Source organism: Cebus imitator, unplaced genomic scaffold, assembly GCF_001604975.1.
Source record: "Cebus imitator isolate Cc_AM_T3 unplaced genomic scaffold, Cebus_imitator-1.0 Scaffold312, whole genome shotgun sequence".
Taxonomy (NCBI): Eukaryota; Metazoa; Chordata; class Mammalia; order Primates; family Cebidae; genus Cebus; species Cebus imitator.
Window position 1 is genome coordinate 2360652 of NW_016107627.1, and position 24559 is coordinate 2385210.

Genomic DNA, 24559 nt, shown 5'->3' on the forward strand with positions numbered 1-24559 from the left:
ACATGGCCTTTGCTGTCTATAATTAAACAAATATTTTCAAAGACACATTCTGATTTCATTCTTAAGCAGGTTGTACATTTCTATGGTGACATATTGAAGGAAGGCACTTTGAATGAGGGTTGCCTCTTTGCATTTTCACTTGAAATTGTTCTGCATGCAATATGCCTGACTCTGCAATTCTAAGTGCACAGGTCACATATTGGATTTGATGGCAATTCCATGTCAACAATATGGTAGCCAATCAGATAGGGCTCTGGATATTAAAAATCATGGCCGTAAAAGATCTCTGTGCCAATGAGAACCATGTCTACAGGGTATCGGTGATGGCAGGTATTCACATCAACTACTTCTAGCTCTTGATTTTGCCTGGAACACTCAATAAAAATCATCTACTTGGACTAAAACAGCAGTTTCTACAGAATGAAAGCAGATGTAATAGGCTACACCATCCAAAAACTCAAGAAATAAGAGGTAGGTGGTGAAAAAGACAAAAACAAAATAACCCTAAGGCTTTGCTAACTTTCTCTTGCTAGTTCTCCTTTCTCAAGTGCCATCCTTGGCTCTGAACATTCAAGACTGCTTTTTTAGCCAGTTTATCCAGATTCAACCTAAGACCTGTCTTTTAATCAGAGCTTCATAATGATAGTTATTTAATATGCATTTCCCAACTCTTTGACTGTAATCTTTGCATGGTATAGCTGCTGGGCCATCTAATGCTTGGCTTCTCTGCATTTTTTCATGGCTCCTGCATTTCATTTGGGTCTCTGGGATAATGTGGAGGGGTCTACAATAACCATTCTATCTAAAAATCCCTGCCCCCAAATCCCCACCTTTGATTTCTTTACACGACTTCATTTTACTTTACATTACAAAGAGAATTTGTCACAGTAATGGAGAGATGGTGGAAAATAAAAAGAAATCACTCCAGAAATTCCATTACATTTTTACCAACGTATTATCTGTCTCCTATTCTAAAATGTAAGCTCCAGGAGGGCATGGAGTCTGTCTTATTTCCCCACTGCTCCTCATTCCTTAGAAAAGGACCTAGCACAAAACAAACACTTGTTAACTATAGAGCCAGGAAATAAATGCATAAATGACCTAGAATCTAAAAGCAAAAAACTTTGTTGGAAAATACTAGGTAGTCTTTGACAGAAAAATTCTTCTAGAAATAAAATTTCACTTCCTAATCTGTAAAGCCCTGAAATTACAGACCTTCGATCTAGATTCTAGAATATTTGATACTTAGTAAATATTCAAAGTCAATGATGCAAATCAGTCCTACATAAAATGCTTAAAGTGTCTTTAATTTCAAGTCAAATACAACTGATATGACACTTTTGTGTTACTATTTTAACTAAGACATGTGTTTTGTGTGGGATGACCGGAGTTTTCTGCTGTTAACAGTTACTTCTGGTGCTTGGCTCCATAATTCATATCTTGAGTTTCCTGATTCCCTCTGGTCTGAAGTCTTAAGGAGACATGAGAATGCAGCAGAAAGACCCAGGCACTGACATTGTCTAAGTAGTCATTTAAATACATTTTCATAATCAGGTTTCTGAAATCCAAAGCTCTGCTTAAAACTTACATCTTGAGTCAAAGTTTCAAGAGATTTCCCCCTGCTGATCCTCTGGCTGTTTGATCCATGTCTTAGTGACCTAAAACAACCACAGTCACTGGTTAATACATCTCAAGATCAAACTGGCCTTTCAAGCCGTGACCATGATAAAATCAAAATAAAAACACTTTCTTCTGCTACAACACCACAAATGCCTATGATTTCTTTTCATAGCAGAAGCTTCCAGTCTCCCCATATGTCTTTGATCCCATCTAACAAAATTCAGAATTTTTCCTTCTGATGTTAAAAGTGAGAATTTGGCCATCTCTAAGGAAAAGGATGGTGAAGTAGAGATTTTTTGAATCTTTGGATCTGATTAGGTGTTTCATTATTGTAGCAAACAGCAAACAGAACTCGGTTCCTCAGCCATGCCTGTCCAGCAGGCAGGGCCGACAGTCGTGGCTGTGTACACTGACCATTTCCTATCAAATCCCTTTCCTTAGCGTCTCTGCAGCCCTGTTTTCCTGAGTATTTACCTGCGCTCTTGGCGGATGTGATGCTGCACGCTGAGGATTGACCTCTCCTTTGCCGGCTGCCCCTCGAATGATCCGCTCAGCATGCGCTGTCGGGTGCATGCTCTAGAAAAAAAGAAAAGGAGCCCGAGATAAATGCGTGGTTTGTACACTTGGGATGAATAATGCATAAGTGCTCATTACTTTTATTATTTTAAAGGTAACACCAATGAAAAGACAAAATACAGCAAATAATGTATAATTATAAAGGAAAATGAGCTTCATGCTCTGTGTCAAGAACACTTACAAAGCAGAATTATCACAGCTATGAAAGAGGGGCTGGAAAATAAACAGAAAGCTTGTCTGTGGCCTCTCTTCCTTCTGCCTCCTCCCTCCTCTCCAAAAATAATGGTAGAGCTTCTATCAGGACACCATAAGCAGGAAGGCCAGCCTACCAACAGTGATATGGTTTGGCTGTGTCCCCACCCAAATCTCATCTTGAATTCCCATGTATTGTGGGAGGGACCTTGTGGGAGGTAACTGAATCATGGGGGCAGGTCTTTCTCGTGCTGTTCTTGTGACTGTGAATAAGTTTCCCGAGATCTGATTGTTTTAAAAAGAGGAGTTTCCCTGTACAAACTCTCTTCTTTTGTCTGCAGGCACTTGAGACATGGCTTTCACCTTCCACCATGATTGTGAGGCCTTCCCTGCCACATGGAACTCTAAGGTCATTAAGCCTATTTCTTTTGTAAATTGCCCAGTCTCAGGTATGTCTTTAAACATGAAAACAGACTAATACACACAACCAATCACGATGTTGGTTTCTAATAAACCCCCTTTGGGAAGGATTTGTCCACTCAGCCTCGTGGAATGATGAAATATATGTTCCAAGGAGATTTTGCAGAACTTTAGAAAAACAGGAAAACACAAAGTTTAGAAGCAAAAATGAATCATAAAGAGAAGTAACTAAAGCTGGAATTATGCACAACAATGTAAACATAACACGACTGAACTGTACACTTAGAAATGGTTTAGATGGCAAACGTTATGTGTTGTTTTTAAAACCACAATTTTAAAAAAAGCACACAGTTTTTGGAATTGTTACCTATAGCAACCTCAATCAGGAGCTTGCAGCTTACTGGTAACCAGTTACCACTTGCTTCGTATTCGCCAAACCATGAAGACTTTTACAAACATGTTCTCTTTACACCATAACTGGGCTTGTGTTAATTTCAGATCTGCTAACGAGTGAAAGCAATTGGGTGGCCTAACACCTGTGGTGTGAACAATTTTGGTGAGAGAAAAAAAAAATCTTCTCCAGAAAATTTTCTCCAACTGGCAATGACAGGAATTCCTTTGAGATAGTTGGTTAGTGGCAAGAAAATCACACAAGGCATTAAAAGACCTGTGTGCCAGAAGTTACACTGTTAGGAACTAGTTGGGTGATCTTTGGGCCCAGCTCCCTTATTGGTGAAATGAAGAGAAAGACTTGCTCTGAAAGATAGCTCATAGGTTGAAAAATCAACGATTTTATGATATGCAAATTGAATGATACTTTATTTGCTCAACACCTGAACATACAATCCTGCCATTTTTACATAATATTTTCATATTCATGTTTCTTAAAATGCATTTCTTGAATGGCTTTGAATATTATTACTGTCTGTCTCAGAGTTAAGATCTTTGAGAAAAGGATATGTGTGAGCTTAGCATACTTAAAATAGCTCTTATGATACCTGTATAATAGAGGCATTTTAAAGTACTTAAAGATAACATATTTATATTATTAAGAACTTATATAATATCACATAAGAACTTAGTTTATAATATATAAGAACTTATTAAATATGTTATATTTAAGTACTTAAAAATAATTTTAATGTGGATGAAGATAATTATGGTGAATATCTATGAAAAAATCATACAAATTCACTGAATGTAAATGTATGCTTGGAAACAAACCCCAAATAATCACTATTTTTCACTTACTAAACAGCATGAAACAACTTTTGTACAGATATATAAATACATCTAAAGAGAACATTCTGAAAAATCTAATTCCATTATACAAGGAGACCACTGGCCACACAGGGCCCTGGTGCATTAGGGAAGAACCACAGATGGAAGTTATAAACCTGAGATTGGATGGTGGACACAGGAGCAAGGGAATGGGAAGGAGGTTTTATAATCCTTTGGCCTGGAGCTCACCTGGACGCTGAACCAGGTATAGAAATATTCCCACAATAGGATGTTTCTCATAATGAAACAGGCTTGTAGTACCTAAGCCATTGTCACATTCCTCGGCCATGTAAGACATTTTGCTATTTTGGAAAATAACAGTGTTGGCAGAAAGCTCTAGATGTCAGTTGGACACAATCAGATCTGCTAAGAGGTTACATATACTCAGGTCCAGTGTGCCCAGATTCATACAAAAGCATGGTGAAAGTTTGCTTTATTATTTTTGAAAGAAAATACAATGCTACCATGTATAAGCATATATATACAGTGAGGCAAACCATGAAATACCAAATAGTGTTTTAACATGCACAATATAATGACAGACTGATATAAATGGGTTCTGAAAAGTAACATGAAATGAGAAATGAATATTTCACCTATATGAAAGCACAAAAAAAATGACTTGTTATATACTCCATGTTCCTACAGTATGTTATTAACTGAGCTCGTTTAATGCTTACGGCATGTTGTTATCATTAGTTATTACCGTTACTAGGCTGTGAGTAGATTAGGGACCACTTTATCACTCAGCCTCCCATTCCTGGGAAGTTTGATTCCTGGCCCTCAGGCTGCTTGATGAACAGAATGAGTAATTGAAAAGGTGGGGAGGGTGAGTAGGGAGGGCAGCAGCGGGTGCATGGGGATTGTGTGGCCCCCGAAGTGCAGCTGCTGATGGAAAGTTCTGCCTTTGTCTGGAAGTCTAATGGATTAGATGAGTTGAGAAAACACAAGCTTGAGAAGCACACACTTCAGTTTTTATAAGTTGTGGGATTTAGATAGGTGATGTGCTTTCTCTGAGCCTCCATTTCTCATATGCAAAATGTAGAGAACAATAAAGCCTTTCCTTCTGACTTCAGAGGGAGTTGGAAGAAGATGATTATGAATGTGACAGTGCTTTGGAAACATCGACACTTTCTTAGAATTTTAGTTGCTATTATTTCCTGTTGTATCTTGTCCCGTGTCATGGCGGATGATAAAACACTACGTAGCACTGCGGACTAAGCAGCAAGTTTGGCAGAGGATAGTGGGAGCCAAGTCTTTTCTGTTCTGACCGATAGTGACGTCCACTATGGACTCATGCTGCAGCCTCTGAACTGGTCTCCATGCCTCCACTCTCAATAAACATATTGCATTATCATCCCAAATCAAATGTTCTCTCGAATGAATGTCCATATGGTATTGCAGTAGGCAGGTTTCTGAGATTACCCTGATGATCTCTGCCCTCTGGGTTTCACGCCCTTGGGTACTTCCCTCCCCTTGAATATGGGTGGCACTTAGTGACTTCCTTCTAAGAAGCAGAAGAATGGGAGAGATTACAGAACACTGTAACTTCTGTCTTCCTAGTGCTCTGTCTCTCTCTCTGTCTCCCTCTCTCATGCTGACTTGCTCTTGCTTGCTTGACCATGAAGCAAGCTGCATGTTGTCAGGTGCTCTGTGGAGAGTTCCACTTCGGGAGGAATCCAGCAAACCGCTTGGAACTGAGGCCTTCCTATCACAGCTCATGAGGATTGAGTGGTATTTTTCCCACTCAAGTCCAAATGCACGCAACTTGGAGAGACAGATGATTAAGTGATGCCCAGATCCCTGACTAAAATTGTGAGATTAAAAATGTGTTGTTTAAATCACTCAAGTTTTGGAGTAATTTGTTATGCAGCAACAGATCACGAATGGAGTTATTATCACTGTCATAAAAAGACTAGGCCTAATGAGCAGTGTGGCTTACAAAGCCCTGTGTGGTCTCCCTCTACCTTTCTTTCTGGCCTCATCTTTACCAGGAGAAACCTCATTCCTTCCATGCCATTCTCTGTGGTCTTTTAGTTCTTCACAGATGCCATGCTCCAAAGAGCTCTAAGAGAGCAGGGGTTGTCTTTTAAATTGTTCATGATTATTTCTCAGCCCTTGCCCACAGTACGTGCTCAATAAATATTTGTGGAATGAATGAACCTTAAAATTCTGTGAAGATCAAATACTTTAATTTTTGATCAATCCACACTTTTGAAGCATGAAAATAATCATGGACAAAATAGCGTGTGTTTAAAATATGCTTTTTAAAGGGGCAAGTTAAACAATCTTAATGGTATCTCAAGTTAGATTATGATGCCACTCAAGAATAATGAGCTGCATACGTATACTAGAAGAGACAGTAATGAAAAAAAAAAAAAAAAAAGACACTGATTCTTGCAACTAAAAAATTCACAAGTCTTTCTCTATGTTGTGTATGAAAGATATTAGGAAAGCCTGAAAGCCAGTGTGGAGCAGAGCAGGCTGTCGCAGGTGAATTCATTTCCATTTCTTTAACTGGAGATCTGATCTGTCACTGGAAACGTGGCTTCCGTATACCTCCTCTTACAGGAATCTAATACTTGCAAGCCCAAATAGTGAATAATTACAGAATTTGAAATTTATTTTATATAAGAAATGAGATGCACACATCCTTAACGTTACCAAGCAATAGATCTACCCAGAAGGAGAAGTGCTTGAATATTCCATGGTGTTATATTTTGCCATTTTAAATTTTTCATTAGGATTGAGATGCCTTTTGGTCTCACGTAAGGACAAACGAGGTACGTCTTCAGGAAGAAAATGTTCATTTATTTGCTGCCCAGAGTAAAAGCAAAGCTAATACTGGAAAAACCTGTGATCTTCAGGGACAGTCTCACTTTTCTTAGGAGAAAGACTGGGTAGTGTCAGGTATCAAGGTTTTTAACATCTCCCCTAGATCTCTTCATAATGCCAAGTACGGGAAGGCCAGTTTCTTAGGAACTCCATCTAGTGGCTTGATATAAAAAATTGTCCTGCCTCCTTGTCTTCTGCAACTGGGAGGCACAAGACTTCAAGTGTCTGGTGAAAAATAATGAAGTCTTTTGTCTTGTCTGAGTGAGGAAATTCTGCATTATGCAGGCATATGTAATCCCTTTATTCCTGTTCCCTGGAGGAGAATTACAGTGAGGCATTTTCCTTTTCCCAGTTGGGGTTAATGTTATGCCCTCTCTACCTTTGAAAGTAAAACAAGATGAGGACCCCTGAGGATGATTCAAATGTGGGAATATTCTTCAGCAAACACACATTCCCAGTTGCAAAAATATTACCCCTGGTTTCTTGCCAAGCCTTTGAGAAAAAAAATATATGAAAGATTGAGCCTTTTTCTCCCCCTGCATTGCCTTTGTGCTGTGGAATTTCAATTGCTCCTTATATGACAGCCATATATATATATATCTTTTATGGAGGTTGGGAAAAGAGAATCATGTCTTGAAATTGTCTCTATTTTTCTTGACATTTCTCCATCTAAAATATTTTAAAATTGGCCCAAAGATTATGGTTATAAGAGAGATCTTTGGAGCTTTATTAGCCTTTAAACACCACTAGTTGTTTATAGACACAGTAGCAGGGGGTCCCTGCTTCTTTTCTTCTTTGTCTCCATGTCTTCTTTCTTAATGTCCCAGAACAGGGGTGGGGGAAAAGCCTACACATTCTGTAATGAAAGGGAGAGGCCTATGAGTCTTCAAATTATTTTCACTCATTATAGAAAAGTTAGATTACACATACCATCGGTATTAAATGTAATTACCATCTAAAGGAACTGCAGTATAACTTTGCAGAGCATTACATTTGAGGGATTTTGCTCAAATCTCGAACTCCACAAGTAATACATTTTAAAGTATCATCCGAGGTTGGTTAATGTAATGTAATCATATTAGCAGACAACAGGAAAATAGTCTTTCAGTGGTAATCATGTAAAATTATGACAGTATAACTAAGAGAATAGATAATGAGTATTTCCTGGAAATGGCTCTTACCTGACTCCACTAGAGTGACAATGTGATCTTCCCAAGTAGAGACAACAGCGGATGCTAATGGGTGAGCTCGTCGGTAATGGCCTCTTGCTGAGATGAGGAAACAGCTGCATTTTTATCCTAGTGGATACCCACTCCTTTGTGAATCAGCCCTGTCCCAAGTAAATGGATCTGGCTCTTTCATAGCAACCATGACTTAGTTCTTCCCAATCTTGTGTTATTCATAAAAATGTTTTCATAGAAATGTGAGTACATGGGCGACCAGAACTTCATTGTAGGCAGAAAATAAAATAAACCTTGAATATCTTTATCTTAGGAACTTATACCCATACTATAAACAAAAAAGAAAAATTAACTCATGAGAAATCCATGCCTTTAGTGTGCCTATTAAATTTCAGCATAAAAAATGTCTGCAACCCTGCATCATTCCAAATTTAGTGACCCAACTACTGACTCAGAAACGTGCAAATTACAACAGAAAGGCTAAACTATTTACTACAATAAAAGTGAAATTTTGTAAATATTGGCAGAAACGGTACTGGCCAATTTTCAAGAGATAGGTATTCTATTTTTTATACGACTTTACACTCCAGTGACAAAATAACAAAAGAAAGACCTTGTTAAAATATCTTCCCATCTCTATGGTTTTGCCTCTCTATATGACAGAAAGTCATATAGCTGGAATCATACAGTATGTAGACTTTCCAGGCTGGCTTCTTTTACTTAGTAACATGCGTTTATGTTTATACCATGTCTTTTCATGAAGATAACTCATTTCTTTTCCATGCTAAATAATTATTCCACTCTCTGGATGGACCACAGTTTGATTATCCATTCTCCTACTGAAGGACACCTTGGCTGCTTCCAAGTTTTGGCAATTATCAATAAAGCTGCCATAAACATCAATGCACGTCTATGGAGACACATATCTATGCATTTCTATGTGCCTTTCTATGTCTGTAGAAACAGTAAAAAGATCATTGGTTGCCAGGGTTTGTGGCGAGGGAGGGATGAACAGGTGGAGCACAGAGGATTTTTAGAGCACTGAAATTCTGCTGTATGGTATTGTAATGGTAGACACACGTCATCACATATGTGTCCAAACCCACAGAATGTTCTATACTAGGAGTGAACCCTAGTGTAAACTACAGACTTTGGGCGATAGTGATGTGTTGGTGTAGGTTCATCACTTGTAACAAATGTGCCACTCTGGTGGGGATGGTAATAGTTGGGGAGGCTGTGTCTGTGTGTGGGCAGATGGCACATGGGAAATCTTTGTACCTTTGCTCCATTTTGCTGTGAACCTAAAACAGCTCAAAAAATAAAGTTTATTTAAAAAAAGCCAAAACCTCCCAGGTTGGGCACGGTGGCTCATGGCTGTAATCCCAGCACTTTGAAAGGCTGAGGTGGGTGGATCACCTGAGGTCGGGAGTTTGAGACCAGCCTGACCAACATGGAGAAACCCCATCACTACTAAAAATACAAAATTAGCCGAGGTTGGGAGGCAGGAGAATCGCTTGAACCTGGGAGGCAGAGGTTGCAGTGAGCCAAGATCTTGCCACTGCACTCCAGCCTGAGTGACAAGACCGAAACTCCACCTCAAAAACCTCAGTAGCCCTTCTAATCCATAACACTATTATATTCACTTTTGGGTTTATCTAAAAACAATCTATAAATCATATGTTATCTCAATAAAATATAATATATTTTGATTACCACAAATCAGATACCATCTAAAAATGTGATTAGAATATATTATTTTTGTTTAAGTTAGTTATATTTTGCCACTTTTAGATCTTTACTATTTTATGTTTTATGCAAAACCATAAAGACACATAACTTGTCTCCTTAGTTTATGGTTCTCTGAACACACTTAATTTTCATCTGTCTACCTAGTTTATTTGCAAATAGTCCTTCAACTACCCTAACAGAGTTTTTAAGGGTCTGGAAAATCTTAAGAAAAAGCCAGTAATAACCAGGCAGGCTTAATAGAATTGCAAAGACAAATATTTATGACAGTAATTCTCAATACTCTATTTTCTTAAAACTTGGGATTATTCATACCAAAGGCTGATAAAAATAAAACCTGCTGCTATCTCAGGGAGCTGGCACAGACCCTAGGCTGCAGGGGTCTCTGCGTTTCTCTCATCTGTAGGGTCAGTCCACTACCCTCCCTTTCCACTGAGGAGTGCAGCTCAAAGGTCCAGGGGACACTGGAACACACTCAGTTCCTCGCAGCAGTGTCGAGGGTGTCTTGCTAGTTCAGCCCAGAATGCAGAGCTGCAGAGAAATAACATGACCTTATCCAAGGCTGCTGAATAGCTGGGCTGACCTATGGAACAATAATTCTGAAAGGAGAACTTTCCAAATGGGAAAAAGCCAACGGTGTGAAATGCCTAGCATGTGAAACACACTCCAGAGATATTTCTTGAATGAATGCATGAATTCTTAGGGGCACCTTCTTTCAGGAAAAAAATCCAGCTAATGTCATTTAAGAAATTGCAGATTAAAAAATACATAGTGATTTTATACATATGTAAGTAGCGTATAAGTTGTATGTACAGTCATTACATGATTCTTTTAAAATGATGAATAAGAGAAAAACTAATCTATGTATTCTGTTAAACCTGTTTAAGTTTTTTCTGTAGTAAGTAGCATTAAACTAAAGACGATTCCTTAGGGCTTAAAAATTATTAATACAAGTGCATGGCAAAGAAAGCTATGTTATAAAACCAAATGTCAGAATGTAAACATCATATGAGACTGAGCATTTAAAAGGTTATAAAGATATTTTCCCTGTTAAGGAGGTACTCATGGCAAACCATAAAAGGATGGAACTTTCAAAAATAATGTAAAATGTTTAATTGTTTTATTTTGACATTTCTCCATTCAGCCTCGCAGGAATGATAATGCATTTTGCTCAATTTCAGGGCTTTGAATTAGAGGAAATCTCAACAAAGGTAGGGACGCTTTTGAAAGCACATTGCTATTTATTTCTGATTTTGCCTGATGCAGAGAAAAGGTCACTGCCTTTTGAAAAGAAGCTTTCTTTAGTAGAGCTGAACGATATACTCTAAGTCAGAACAACAACAAATTTAATAGCAATCTCGGATTTTATAATTCAGGTAGTGGAACATTCTCTCTCTCAATCCTCTTCATATGAGTCTTAAAAAACAACAACACAGATGCCTGTTTGTGCCAAGCCAATCATCTGCATTTTAGCATGGGCCAGTATTCTCAAGTTCTGTAAAAATAGACTACTTTTTTTTTTTCTCATCAAAGGGTTCTCAAATATATCCAAAAATTCATTTCTATTTCTCAAAACATCAATTAATTCAAAAAGATACAAGAACATGAATTAAAGATGATTATACGTAGAAATGGGTGATTCTACCTGTGAGTCACATACCTCAGGCACTAGGGCCCTTCCTCCCTGAAAGACTTCTCCCTCTGTGGGCTGGAATTTCCTGCTCATAGTAATGTATATAACATACTTTCTGTTAGAATAATGTGGATCCTGTTTCAAATGGAAGATGGATATTTGGAAATGTGGGTCCCCTGAGAACTAAGACCCCTGGCAGCTTTCCAGCTTAATTTCCAGGGCTGAGAGCTGAGGGCTCTGCATCAATATGACTTGACTTGTCCAGGAAGGTAAAGCTGTTAACCAGTCAGCAACCTCACTGTTGGCTTCAGGCACTTCCCCCAAATTCATTTATCTGAACTACAGACTGCCGGGTCAACCCCCTTCTCCAGACACTAGGTCGCTCAACTGGTCAAGCTAGACACCTACAAATAATTGGTATTCATTAGGATTTTTGTCAAGAATCTACCCAATGGGGTCCATCAATCCCAAACTTGAAAAAAATAGGACGTATAAAAATCAGTAGTATTTGTTTGTTAAAGGTAATACACGTGTCTGGTTAAAAACCTAAAAGGCACAAAAGGAAAAATAAATTTAATATGTGAAGAGGACAGCAGAAGGTGACCATTTATTTTTCTTCTCCTTAGATCACCCAAGTCAAGAAGGAGAATGAAATCAGAAGGGCAAACTCCCTGTAAAGAACGGATAACTCAAATGTTGAGCCAAAGTCAGGGGAAAGAACATGGAAAGCAGTGGAGAGGTACCAGGCAGGTCACTTTCCCTACCTGGTCCTCAACTACAGCACTGCCGTCTTCAGAACAGTAACTATGACTTGTCTGTATCAACATCTTCAATAGTCAACTCGTATCAGGAATTCTACCCAATCTCAAACAGACTTCCATCCTATGGATGCTGAAACCCAAACCCAAAACCCTACAAATATCCACCTCTGACCTATCCCTTCTGAGATACTGTGAAGACAACGAGGCAGCTTCCCTTACTGGAATAAGCGTTAAATTTCACTGTTTGGTCAATGGATTATTCAGACAACCTTTTTAAGGTAGACGAGAAAACTGAGGGTCAGATGTGTGAGTTGTTCAAGGCTACAGAGAAGCAGAGCCTGATGCCAGCCAGGGGGGATTGAACACCAAGCCTAGTATCCTACAGGAGAACTGGGAGGGACCTGAAGATCGCCTCCTCCCCACTCCCATGGAGTAGACACGAGAGCTGAGAATTTAAATTAATTGCCCATTTACCCAGCCAGGCCTCCAGAAACTTAAGTCAGGGAGTTGCTTTGTTTAATTTTTTCCCAAATATTTGTCATTTTTTGAAAAGTTATCCTAAGATACTAATATTTCATAAAAGTTTCCCCTTCTTATAGCACTCTGGATTTAAAGTTTATGTGATTTATCTCTATCTGCACACAAATTAGGATGAATGCCAACCTGTGATGTTTGCCAAAATGATCCAACTCAGGTCTTTTTTTCGAGCCTCCATATACTTCTCTTACTTACCTCCCTGGCAAGGAACCTCTTGGATGAGACTAAAGACAATAATTCTATGAAAATAACAAACCTAGAAAGTTAAAAAGTGATAGAACACTAAAGCGGCAGTCTCTGTCACACTTATTTGTATCTAGGTAGACCCATCTATTAAAAGATGGAATCTGCATCCCCTTTGTCTTAAAGCCCTTTCATTTTGTAAAAGCCCTCTTTCAAAATGCAAATGGTCCTGGGAGACCCTACTGCTAAGTTACCCAGGAATCCTTGCGGAGTTTAATCCACAGGCAGCAAGGTTGGAGCCTGGGAGAGCAGAGTCTCTAGAGGCAGTAAGAAGACAGTGAAAGAGTGTGGAGAGCTTTTTCTCCTTCCCTGTGTTGTGGAAGGTTATTCGAATCAATTGTCCTGAGGTTACTGCAAATATTTTCCTTTTTTAAAAAAAATCACGACTCCCCCTCTTCATTTTCCTTTTAGCTGCTATTGTTTCTATAAAAACAGCATAAACGATGCCCACAAACACCCATAGACACAGATCCAATCTCTCCTTGACTTTTTAACTAATGGATCATTTTATAATGCAGGTATAGTACCACTGCCACTGTTACTACTATGATTGGTGGTGAAATGATAAGTATTTCTAAAGCATCAGTTTGAGATTTTGCATTTGCCCTTAATTAATGCAGAGACTAGTGTAGAAACAAAGAAGAAACCATTCCCACAGAAGAAAAAGCGAAATGGCTTTATAAGATCAAATTTGTATTTAAAAAATTCTTTTTTTTTTCTTCAAATTATGGCTTTTTATTTCCTGAGATTCACAAGGTAACATAGCTCAGGCAGTTCGAAAGCACTGCCTCTCATTTTGCTTTATGCTGGGCTGTCGTAAAATACTATTGGCTCTGGGTATCCCCTAACTACACCATTGTTGGGCAAGTTTGAGGGGTCTATATTCCCCGATAGTGTTAAAAATATTGCTTATGTACATTATGTAATTAAAAAAACAAAAAAACACTTCTGTAGATTTGAAAATCAGCAACTAAATTCCTCTGGTTCCATGTTAAATAGAAGAATGTAATTTCTAGCATTATTGTGTTTGTGCTTGAAAATAATTTTGAGAAAAAAGTTGGAGATTCTTAGCCATCCAATCTATTCAATTTTATGACATTGTGTACTTTTAAAATCAGTTTTCATTGTCAAGCCAATTAGCTGAATCTGTCAGAAAAAGTCTGGCTTTATTTTTCAATTCAAATAACATGTAACCACACGCCCTTGTGACAATCATGTTATTTCTAAGGCCCAGCTCTAAGGTGGATAGTTTTGGGAAGGAAGTTATCCATAAAATTGTCACCTGGATAAATAATAAGGCATGGCCCCATGGGACCCTCCTTTTGGAGAAAGCCAGGTGGGAACGGTCCTTTTACTCGGCAACCCAGAGGATTTTACATCCAGATTAATACATAGCATAGTTTCTGGATGAGTGAGAATTTTACCTTTCTTTTGTAAACTGAGAGAGGGGTAAATAAGGATAGGAGGGTGAAAAAGGTAAAGTGACAGATCAGTTTTAGGAAAGAGTTCCTAGGGAAGTGAGGCCTGGATATCTCTTCTTTGCAAGATTCTGTTTCTGCCTAGGAAAGACTCTGGGAGCTCATTCATCCAGACAGCCCATTCACACTCACTGCAAGGCAGGGGCGCTGGACAGGTGAGTAAGCTCCCTGTAGTTCCTGACTTGAAAGGCAGATTCTCATTGCAGACTCTGAGAGTTACGATGTCCTTGTGGGTAGTTTCTGGTTTGAGGGTGATTTTCTCTTTTTAGTGAGTGAATCAGCATTGCTGTAGGACCCTACCATGAACTTGTCTGGTGTAGGTGCAGCTGGAATCATGATCCTGATGTAACATGTGTGGTTCAAGGCCAGCCTCACTGCGTGATCTGATGGTAACCAGGATGGAGTTACCAGCCAGTCGGGAGCAAGCCTGAGTTGGAACACAGGTTGTCTATTTCAATGAGACCTTGTCTGTTTATCTCATCACATTTTGTGGTGATAATATGCAAGCCCCAGAAATAATTATTTTCATCACATAACAGCTACTCCAACACATACTAAACTCTATGCATGAATGTCAGCCAATTGTAGCGAGAAATACTGTCCTGATTAGTTAGGAATGTTTTTTATATACAAATTTTAGGTAGTATTATAAAGTAATAATAGTTTTAAAGATCATACATACTAAGCTTTATTTCCTCATACTGTTTTCCGAGTTATAGTAATATGCATTCTGGAGAGAATGCTTTAATGTCTATTCCTAATAATGAATCTAGTAGAAGGGAGCTAGAACTTCTTACCACTCACCACAGGTTTGCAGGGGTCTTCCTGGCATGAATCTGTCCACTAGCCTTATGAGCGATCCTACCTCCACCTCCCAATCTTGAGTTGTGTCATTTACATATGTTTATATAATGTATGTATCAATAAATACTATTCCAAATGCTTATGTGTTTTTATACTCACCATGTTACTGTATAATATAACATAGTCTTATAAAATACTTCAGCAGGTTGCTTAATTTTCCTTATTGATGCTTCACTTCAGGACATCTTCTAGAAAGTAGCCTTAAAAGTATATGTTCATAAGGCATTCTAAGAAGATTGGTATACTTTTTATCTTTTCCAGATTTTTAGTAAATGTGTTCTTAATAGATTAATGAATTATAATGAAAAAGTTTTCTCTTTTACCATTTATCCTTTAGATTGTGATTTCTCCTTTAGATATCACAAAAGATATAAAACTGTTAAAAATAACAGTAAGTTATTTTCACCTTTTGGTAAATGTTTATACTTATCCTTTATGTTTAAATACTTGAAAAAAGGCCTACTGAGCTAATAAAATATTTTTTATTTTTAGAAATAACAATAATGTCTTTGACATTATTTATAAGTATACAGAAACTCAAAGCTACTTTCTGGCAGAAAGTATATGCTGATGTGATGCCCAGAACATTAATTCATTTTTTTAAAAAGCTGCTTTTTGATTAATATAATCCCACTTGTGTTTAAATATGTATCAATATTAATTGGTGTTACCTTAAGATTTTAGTGACTGCAGTCTCCTTTTCCAGAAGGTTCCTTGCTCTGATGCTGAAAACAGACTTCCGAAGCTGAAAATTGTAAGAGTATCACTTTAGTTTCGAAATGTTAAGAAATCATACACTGTCAAATCATTCAATAGATGACATTGTTAAAACACGAAACACGGATATTTTCACTAAAGCATCGTCATACAATCCATTCTTTTCTATTTTTGCTTTCATTTGGGCAGCGCCATGAACAAACCTGTGAGGCCCCACGCCCCAGCCATGGGTGGGGTGCATTGGCCGTGCCTCTCTGTGATAATGGCCTTCGTCTGAACAGGCTTTTTCAGTTTCCAAAGACTTTAACATTGACGCTCATGCTGGACTCCTTATTTGTCTTTGGCTGGTGCAATGTTCTCTAATCCACATTATGTCTGCTGCAGGTTCTTTGCCTATAACCCAACTCTAATCTGAACAATGAGTTTAGGAGTTGTTTTCCTTGCAGACATGGGGACGAATGAAATGGCCATTCATGGTTTCTCGCTAGTTGGCGATGATAAGATTATTTCAGAGAAGAGAACTAAGGAGAAAATCTTCCTGGATGCTGACTATAAATTTGAAGATACACTCCCCAAGCTCAGTTCTGTGTGGCTTGCTAGTTGCAGAAGTCAGATTGGTGGACGGTGTACAAGGAGTTAATGCAGGCAGAAGAATGGCAAAGAGAAAACAGGGAAGTGGGCCATCATGTTCCCATCATAAAAAATAAATAACTAGATTGATAATAATAACTAACTAGAATAAATGATAACTAACTGGAAAGTGTGACTCCAGGAGTCAGACTGAAGATAGTAATTGAGACCTGTTCATTTTGATCAATAGATTAGATTGAGAACTTAGCATGATGTTAGTGACCATAGGAGATTTAGGGTAAATAGAATTTGGAGTTCTTGGTTTCTAGAAGTGAATAGACTAGATAGGAAAACAAGGGTGGGACACATGAGGTCCTCAGTGACCAGTGCAGTGCAGTAGACAGCACAGTGCTAGATGACATGCAGAGGAGAAAAACGAAGAGGGGAGCTGGAGCTCTCTGCGGTGGAGCAGCGAGTCTGGACTGGTCGGCAAGGGCTTCATTGAAAAAGTGGAGGTTATACTGAGCCTTGAAGGAAGGTTAAGATTCCTAAAGGCAAAGTTGGCACTGGACGAAAGACTGAAGCAGACGTATGTGCACAGGGCAAGTTAATTTGGTGCAAACTACCGGTATAAGTGCTGTGCTAGCCAGATCTTGGAACCAGGCATGTGGAAGAAGCCATACAGAGCATTCTGTGTTTCAAACAAAGTTGAGGGGGGCAAACACCCTCAGAAGACAGAAAACTCTGTATTCAGTAAAAACAGACCACCTCGTTAGTTTCTTTTCAACAAGGGCTAGGTATGTTGAGGTACAAAGCCACAACATCCCATTCTAAAAGCAAAGCTATGAACAGATGCTATAATGTCAACCGATGTGTTCATAAAGCCATAGTGGAGAAGAACCAGAGTCACAGACAGGTCTTTTTAGTCACAAATGACAGCCTAGAGAACATCGTAACTAGCAATCCACTTTGCACATTTTACAGCGGATACGTAATAAAGGTCAGGCCCATGGAACATACTGGCAATTTCCCCCTCATGAGCAAAGGTGGCTCATTCATTTTTCCCTTCAAAAATGAAAAACTGAATTGGTTTCATTATTCACTAGAACTCTTAGGAGAAAAGTTAATGTATGGATGAGGAGACAAGAGAGGATGCCATTTATCTGGAAATTCCATTTCCTTGGTAGCTCGTACATGCTATTTCCAATGATGTCTCATGAAGCTTTCCTACTTCTCCCCTCCTGTAAAGAGTTGACTTTTGGCATGGATTTAACATGTCTGAGTTGACAGCTCAACTCCTAAGGAAAGGTGCTTAGAGCTGCTTTTGAGGAAGGAGGACTCAGCTGGCGGCCCTATCATCACGGAGCATCTGCTCTTTAGACACCTAAGAACACACATAGTCCTGAGACAGACCCAGGCACAGAGACTGACTGAGTTTTAAGAGAGGACTCCGGATCCCACAACTCTTATTTCATCTTCATAGGACAATAACATGTGCCAGTTGTCTTCCCCTTAGTGGAAGATGACAGTCTGAATCCAATCACTTACCTACTGCCCCTGCAATTTCATGTTAGGGAAAACCTTTGGAATAATATCTGGTACACAATTGCCTAAATGATTTCTGCCCTGCACAACAAGATTGCTAAAAGGCTACTGAATGGCCTCTGTTCTGAGCTTGAACTGATTAAGACAAAATACAGTATTAATCCATACAAGGGAGTACTTGAGAACTGTTCTTTAACGCCAGAGGTAGCAGGAAAATAAATATTATAATAGAAAAACATCAGATTTAGCTTTGGGATGTACTTTTTTTGAGACAGAGTCTCACTCTGTTGCCCAGGCTGGAGGGCAGTGGCGTGATCTCCGCTCACTGCTACCTCCACCCCCTGGCTTCAAGCAATACTCCTGCCTCAGCCTCCCTAGTAGCTGGGATTACAGGCGTGCACTACCATACCTGGCTAATTTTCATATTTTTAGTAGAGATGGGGTTTCACCATGTTGGCCAGGCTGGTCTCGAACTCCTGACCTCAAGTGATCTGCCTGCCTCAGCCTCCCAAAGTGATAGGATTATAGGCGTGAGTCACTGTGCTCGGCCTTGGAGATATTCTTAAAAGAAGGAAAGGACACACACACACACACACACACACACACACACACACACACATATCTTCTTTCATATATCTACATAGATACACATATATGTCTTCTTTATTTATACATATACATATTTGATATATATTTGATGTGCTAGATATGTATTTAGATCATTATGTACCTTAATTATTTTTTCCTACCAAATAAAGATGGCCTTTAGTGATTATCTAGTTATTCCCTTTGTTTTTCTTACTTCTATAGCAAAGCTTTGCATATTTTTTTTTGGCAAAGGGCATTCTTAGACTGTGCTATTCGCCACAAAGAACTCAGAGCAACGCTGCTCTGCATTGCCCTCTTCTGGCACTAAAAGATATTGACAATCACCTGAAGTAATTAGCAAAACAAAGAATACAGAGATCCATTTCATGATAAGTAATTTTAGATCTGGAATTGTAAATTACACCTATGAAAGAAGTCAGTAACTGCTCATTCTGGATCTAAACATGTCAGAGATGTGGAAATAAAAAAGAAGGGGATGAATGAGGTATTTACAAAGAGTTTGCTTTGAAAAAAGTCAGATACGTTGAAAAAGATTTTCTTTGGTTTTCTTTGTAACCGAAAATATCCAACAGCCTCAGATAACAATTCTTTGACAGAATTAATAAAACAAGTAAATTTAAATGATCAAACAGTATAGAGATATTTTAAAAGTCTTGAACTTACACATTTCCAGAATTACATACTTTAACACGTAATTCAAAAGCTTCAGATCAATTCCCATAGAGTTATTTGTAACTGAATAATTTGGGCCTGAAAGACATTCGAATGTATGAATTTTGCTGATTTTTTGGTAATGTCTTTTGATTATTTTAATCTACCCTAAAAAAGGATGATCCACAGGTTACCCCTTTTTTTTCTCCTTAAAATAGAGGAAGCTTGGCCATTTGACCTGTAGTTTTCAACAGTCTGGATTTTTTTTTTTGACAGAGTCTCATTCTGCCACCCAGGCTGGAGTGCATGCAGTGGCATGATCACGACTCACTGCACTCTCGGCCTCCTGGGCTCAAGCGATCCCCCTGTCTCAGCCTTCTGAGTAGCTGGGACTACAGGCACATGCCATTACACACAGCAAAGCAAATTTTTTTTTTGGAGATGGGGTTTCTTCATGCTGCACAGGCTGGTCTTGAAATGCCTGGGTTCAAGAGATCCTTCTGTCTTGGCCTCCCAGTATACTGGGATTGTAGGAGTAAGCCACCACACCCAGCCAAGAGAGAGTCTGAATTTTGCTGAAAGCGCACTCTTGGTGCAGTTCAACACACTCCCTATTTCCTGAAAATTGGCAGCTGGATTGAGAGGTTTCATCAGACAGACTCTGGTTTGATCTCTTTGGCAAGGCCATAGGTAGTGTCAGATTCTTCCACTGAAAGGCACAGAATGTGCTTCTTTTTGTGATGTTATGGGTCTTGATGTTCATTCCTCAGATCCATTGATTTCATTCAGTTTGCAAAACTGTCATTTCTTTTTCATTTATTAGCTGGGATAGTTTTATAATGAGGTGCTTTCCCTGATGTATTACTTGGTTACCTAGTAGCAAAATTGGTATGGAAAAGCCAAGATAAATGCTTGATTATTGACTTTTACTTATTAATTTTATATGGTTAATTAATTTTCTATCATCCTCTTAAGGTAACAAATTACCATTTTTAAAATGTCATTATGAACTCAAGAGTTAAACATATTTGATGTTTAATGAATTTCAGTCCATGTCAGTTATCATTCTTACTGTAAGTCAAATTATCTTTACTGTGCTCACTGGGAATTTTTTCAAGTTGGTCAGTCCACAGGTTCTTTTTATATGACCCTTGTAGTCTTTGACAAATCTTCCTGGTTCCTAGGTATGACAAGATGCTCCAAGATCATCTTGTACATTTCCCATGCAAAATCAACCATTTTCTTCAAGAAGCACTGGCTTACTTATTGGAAAACTGAAACATGGGGTTTCAAAAACATATCTAGAGTCCACGATGCTCATTACTATGGAGTTGGTCGCTGTTTCAAGGATTTTGCCTGGGTTTATTCTGATGTTTTCAATTTAAATTCAGGACTCAGAATTTTTATTTTTACCTAAGCTTTTCTATGTGATATCTGTATCTCCTGTTTTCTCCACAAAGGGCACTCTTGATTATCAAGAGCACCAGGGACACCAGAATTAGATTGTCTCATAGTGACTCAGTTTTATTTCACATTTCATAAACAATAGTCTCAGAATAAAAATACCTAACACAACCAAGAAAACTACTGAAGGTTTTAAGGGTTGCCATATCTTCTTACCATTCACCTCCTCATTTGTATATCTGTACTCTATTCATTTTAGAAGAAATAATTATTATATATTTTATTCTTCATGCTGTCCCTATGTAGTCTTAGTTCTTACATAGGACTGTGAATTTTTATGCCAGATGTTTTAGGAGTCCCTTTTGGAGTTCATTTAGGTTATCTGAAGCATGTTTTTTAGTATATTAAAGGTTCATTGAACAAGATAATTTATATCTTACATTACTCATATTCTTTGATCTTGTTAACAGCTTCTCTGACCTTGAAAGTTGAAAGTCAGTTTTCTGGATAGAAAAAAATCTGGCTCAGATATTCTTTCCTAGGCCATCCCGTATATGTTACTCTACATCCTTCTGACATAAAGTATCACTGCTGAAAAATCTGATGATAATTTAATGTTCTTTCCTTTATAAATCACTTGTTCTTATTTGGGCTAGATACCAATTTTTAAAAAAAATTTAAATTCTGTCATTTGTCTGGTATATGTATGGTTTTTAATCATTTACATCCAATATTTTTAGGTGTGTGCTGCCAATATGTAGTTTCAAATCGTTTTATGTTTCAGAAAAGTTTAGTACACGTTTTTGTCTCTTGCTGTGGTTTTTCTTCTTTAGGGACACCTATAATGCAGATGCTGGACTTTTGACTTTCTTCAATTTGTCATTTTTATTGCAAATCATTTTTATCTCTTTCTTCATTCCTTTTTGATTTAAAAAAGTTTCCTCCTCTTCATTTTCTATTTCTCACTCTTGAATCATCTGAAGTCCCTTTATATTCCTTCTAGCTTAGTCTTCATCGCTTTAATTTATAACTTTTCTGAGTTGGGGCACCTCATTTCTGAGTTTTTCTAACTTTTATTTATGTTGCTATTTCAACCTTAGGTAATTTTTATGTCTTTTAACTAATTTTTCAATAGTATGCTACAGTTTGAACTGGTTAGAGTGTGTTTTTATATGTTGCTTTCCTTGTCTACAGGGATAGTATTCTGCTCATTTTTTTTTTCTTATAATAATGTTTGCAAGCAATTTGGCTTTGATAATTTTTTCTTTCTCATTTTTAAACAAAATTAGTTTTCCCAAACAGTTTAGTATTTCTCTGTTAACTTCAGAGTTTCCTCTTCTGTTGTTTTAATATAGTGATCAAATATGGTAGCTTTCTTTCTGAATTTCCAAGCTCTGTTTCCCAATCCTCCTCCCCCCACAAATTTTGTCTAGTTCTCCTTTTGTCCTTTTCACTCATGTCTCTGGCCTGTTCAATTTTGATTCCACTCCTGGATTTTTTTTTAAATCTCAGAATGGAGCTAAGAAGATGTTTTACTTTTCCATGAACATTGGATGCTCTGTAACTAAGATTCATTTCCTCCCACAGACACTAATGCTATGCAAATCATGTGGCTATTGGTTTGTCTACACTGCTTTTATTTAGGGTTTGTGGATTACCAAATTTTATGGTAAATATTGACTACAGATTTGGGGTTTTTATATCTTGTTTTTTTTTTTTTTTCCCATGTGCGAATTCAAGATTAAACGATGATGCCAATACCTCTATCATCTTTACAGAAGGCTCTAAATTTTTTTTTTTGTTGAATTTTGAAGTAGATTTATCACTTTCATTACTGTTTCCAAAAAATAAAATTTCAGTTTTGTTGATATTATTTATCACTTCTTTTCCCCCCTTTTGATTAATATCTGCTTTTCTCATTATTATTTATTTCTTTCTGCTATCTTGGAGTTTTCTTAGTTGACAGTTTTCTAAATTCTTGAAATGAATGCTTGGAAGATTAATTTAAGCCTTTATTTCTTTACCAGATATTCATGTAGGGCTATAATTTTCCCTCTAAAAATGCTGTTAGCTACCTCCCACAAGTTTGATGCATCTTTTGTTCATTATTTTTTGGTTGTAGATACTTTCTTATTTTCATTGCTGTTTCTTCTTTTCTTATTTAAAGGTAGTTTTAAATTTCTGAATGTGTAGGGTTTTTTGTGATTGTTAATTTCTTGCTTTTAGGTTTCTGATTTTAGGACATTTTGGTCAAATAATGTCTTCTCTAGGACTTTGATGTGTATGTTTAGATGCCTTTGTGGTATAGTAAATGGTTACATTTAAAAATCATACATGTGTTCTTGAATTAGAATGTTATTCTCTAGTCATTGAATGAAGAATTTTATCAACGCCTATTGCACATTTAAAAATGTACATTTTAAAACCTCTACATCTGTATTTCTTGGCTCCTTGATCTGTGCTGAGGTGATATATACACATTTTACACTTAATCTTCAAACTAATCCTCATAGGTAGGTAAGGTATTATTATCCCTTTTTTACAGATTAAAGATCTAAGGCTCAAAAAAATTAAGTTGTCTATGTTCACTCAGATAATAAATTGCAAATTATTATGAGAACTCTGGGTCATGCAGCTTTAGTGTTCAAATCTTTTCACTACATTATGGTGTCTATGTAAACTGTCACTAGGCTTAGTATAAAAAAGCATTTTCTAAACTAAACTATATTGTCATAAAATATTATCTGCTTGACTTGAAATATTTGGTTTCCACATATTATAAACTCTCGCTTATCTCACATCCTAATGCAAAATCTAAACTAATCAACTTTTTGTTGGTTCTACGTATGCATAATTGATTTTCAGAATAATGACCCTGAAGCACTAAGAGAGATTAATACATTTCCTAACTCATTAAAGTCAGTATGATCTTAGTTTTTATATTTTACATTTACTGATTCCTTAAAATCTGGGATCCGTCAAAACTTTCAAACAATCAGAATATTAATTTGATTAATTCAATCACCCAGGAGTAACCACAGACCTATCCTGAATATACAGTCCTTTGGGACGCTGCAATGCTTAGACCTAAAGAACCATAGCTTTCCCTAGAAACTACCTTCAGAATGAAGCCATCAATATTCACTTGCAAAAGCATACCACAAATATAAATATTCAACAGCTTTTTTGACTTACAATGTTAACAATACCTTTCTGTTTTAACTGGGAAAAAGTGAGTGGCTGCATTTTTTTCTCACATTAAAAATATTAACAGATTAATAATAAATGGGAAAGTGGTTATAAAAACATAGGACCGTAAGGCACAAAACCATGGTCCAATGAATACAGCTGGATGAATGTCATTCCTGCTAGAAAGGTGCAGTATAATTATTGTAATGAGCCACTTTATTGAATAAGTCTCCCAAATAAAATATAGTAATTGGGAATAAGCAATTACTTAAAATTGCATGGGTTGAAGGTGGTATCTCATTTGACTATATTTGAATTTTCATGCACCCATGAATTCAAAATTAATCCCAAAGTGCATATGACAGATCATGTGTGTGGCAAGATGTTTCTATAAAATCCACTTTCTCTGGAGATGACATTATGCTTAGAAAGAAAATTTTAAGGTGTGATTAATGTGAGCATCAGCAAGATTAAAATGTTGCTATTATGGATGTATGGAAAGGTGAA

At 37.5% G+C, this 24559-nt stretch overlaps 1 protein-coding gene across 5 annotated transcripts in view; it reads right to left on the reverse strand.

Moving 5' to 3' along the window:
• Positions 1-24559, reverse strand: part of NALCN (sodium leak channel, non-selective) — a 369956-nt gene that overhangs the window by 58084 nt on the left and 287313 nt on the right. For 3 of the 5 annotated variants that reach the window (XM_037729607.1, XM_017503587.2, XM_017503586.2), the window contains 4 exons: positions 16039-16112; positions 8106-8192; positions 2095-2196; positions 1589-1658 (listed from right to left, as the gene is read on the reverse strand). In XM_037729607.1, coding sequence (XP_037585535.1) covers positions 1589-1658; positions 2095-2196; positions 8106-8192; positions 16039-16112 — 333 coding nt within the window. The remainder of the gene's footprint in view (positions 1-1588; positions 1659-2094; positions 2197-8105; positions 8193-16038; positions 16113-24559) is intronic. The other 2 variants (XM_017503589.2, XM_037729608.1) reach the window with 1 other exon arrangement.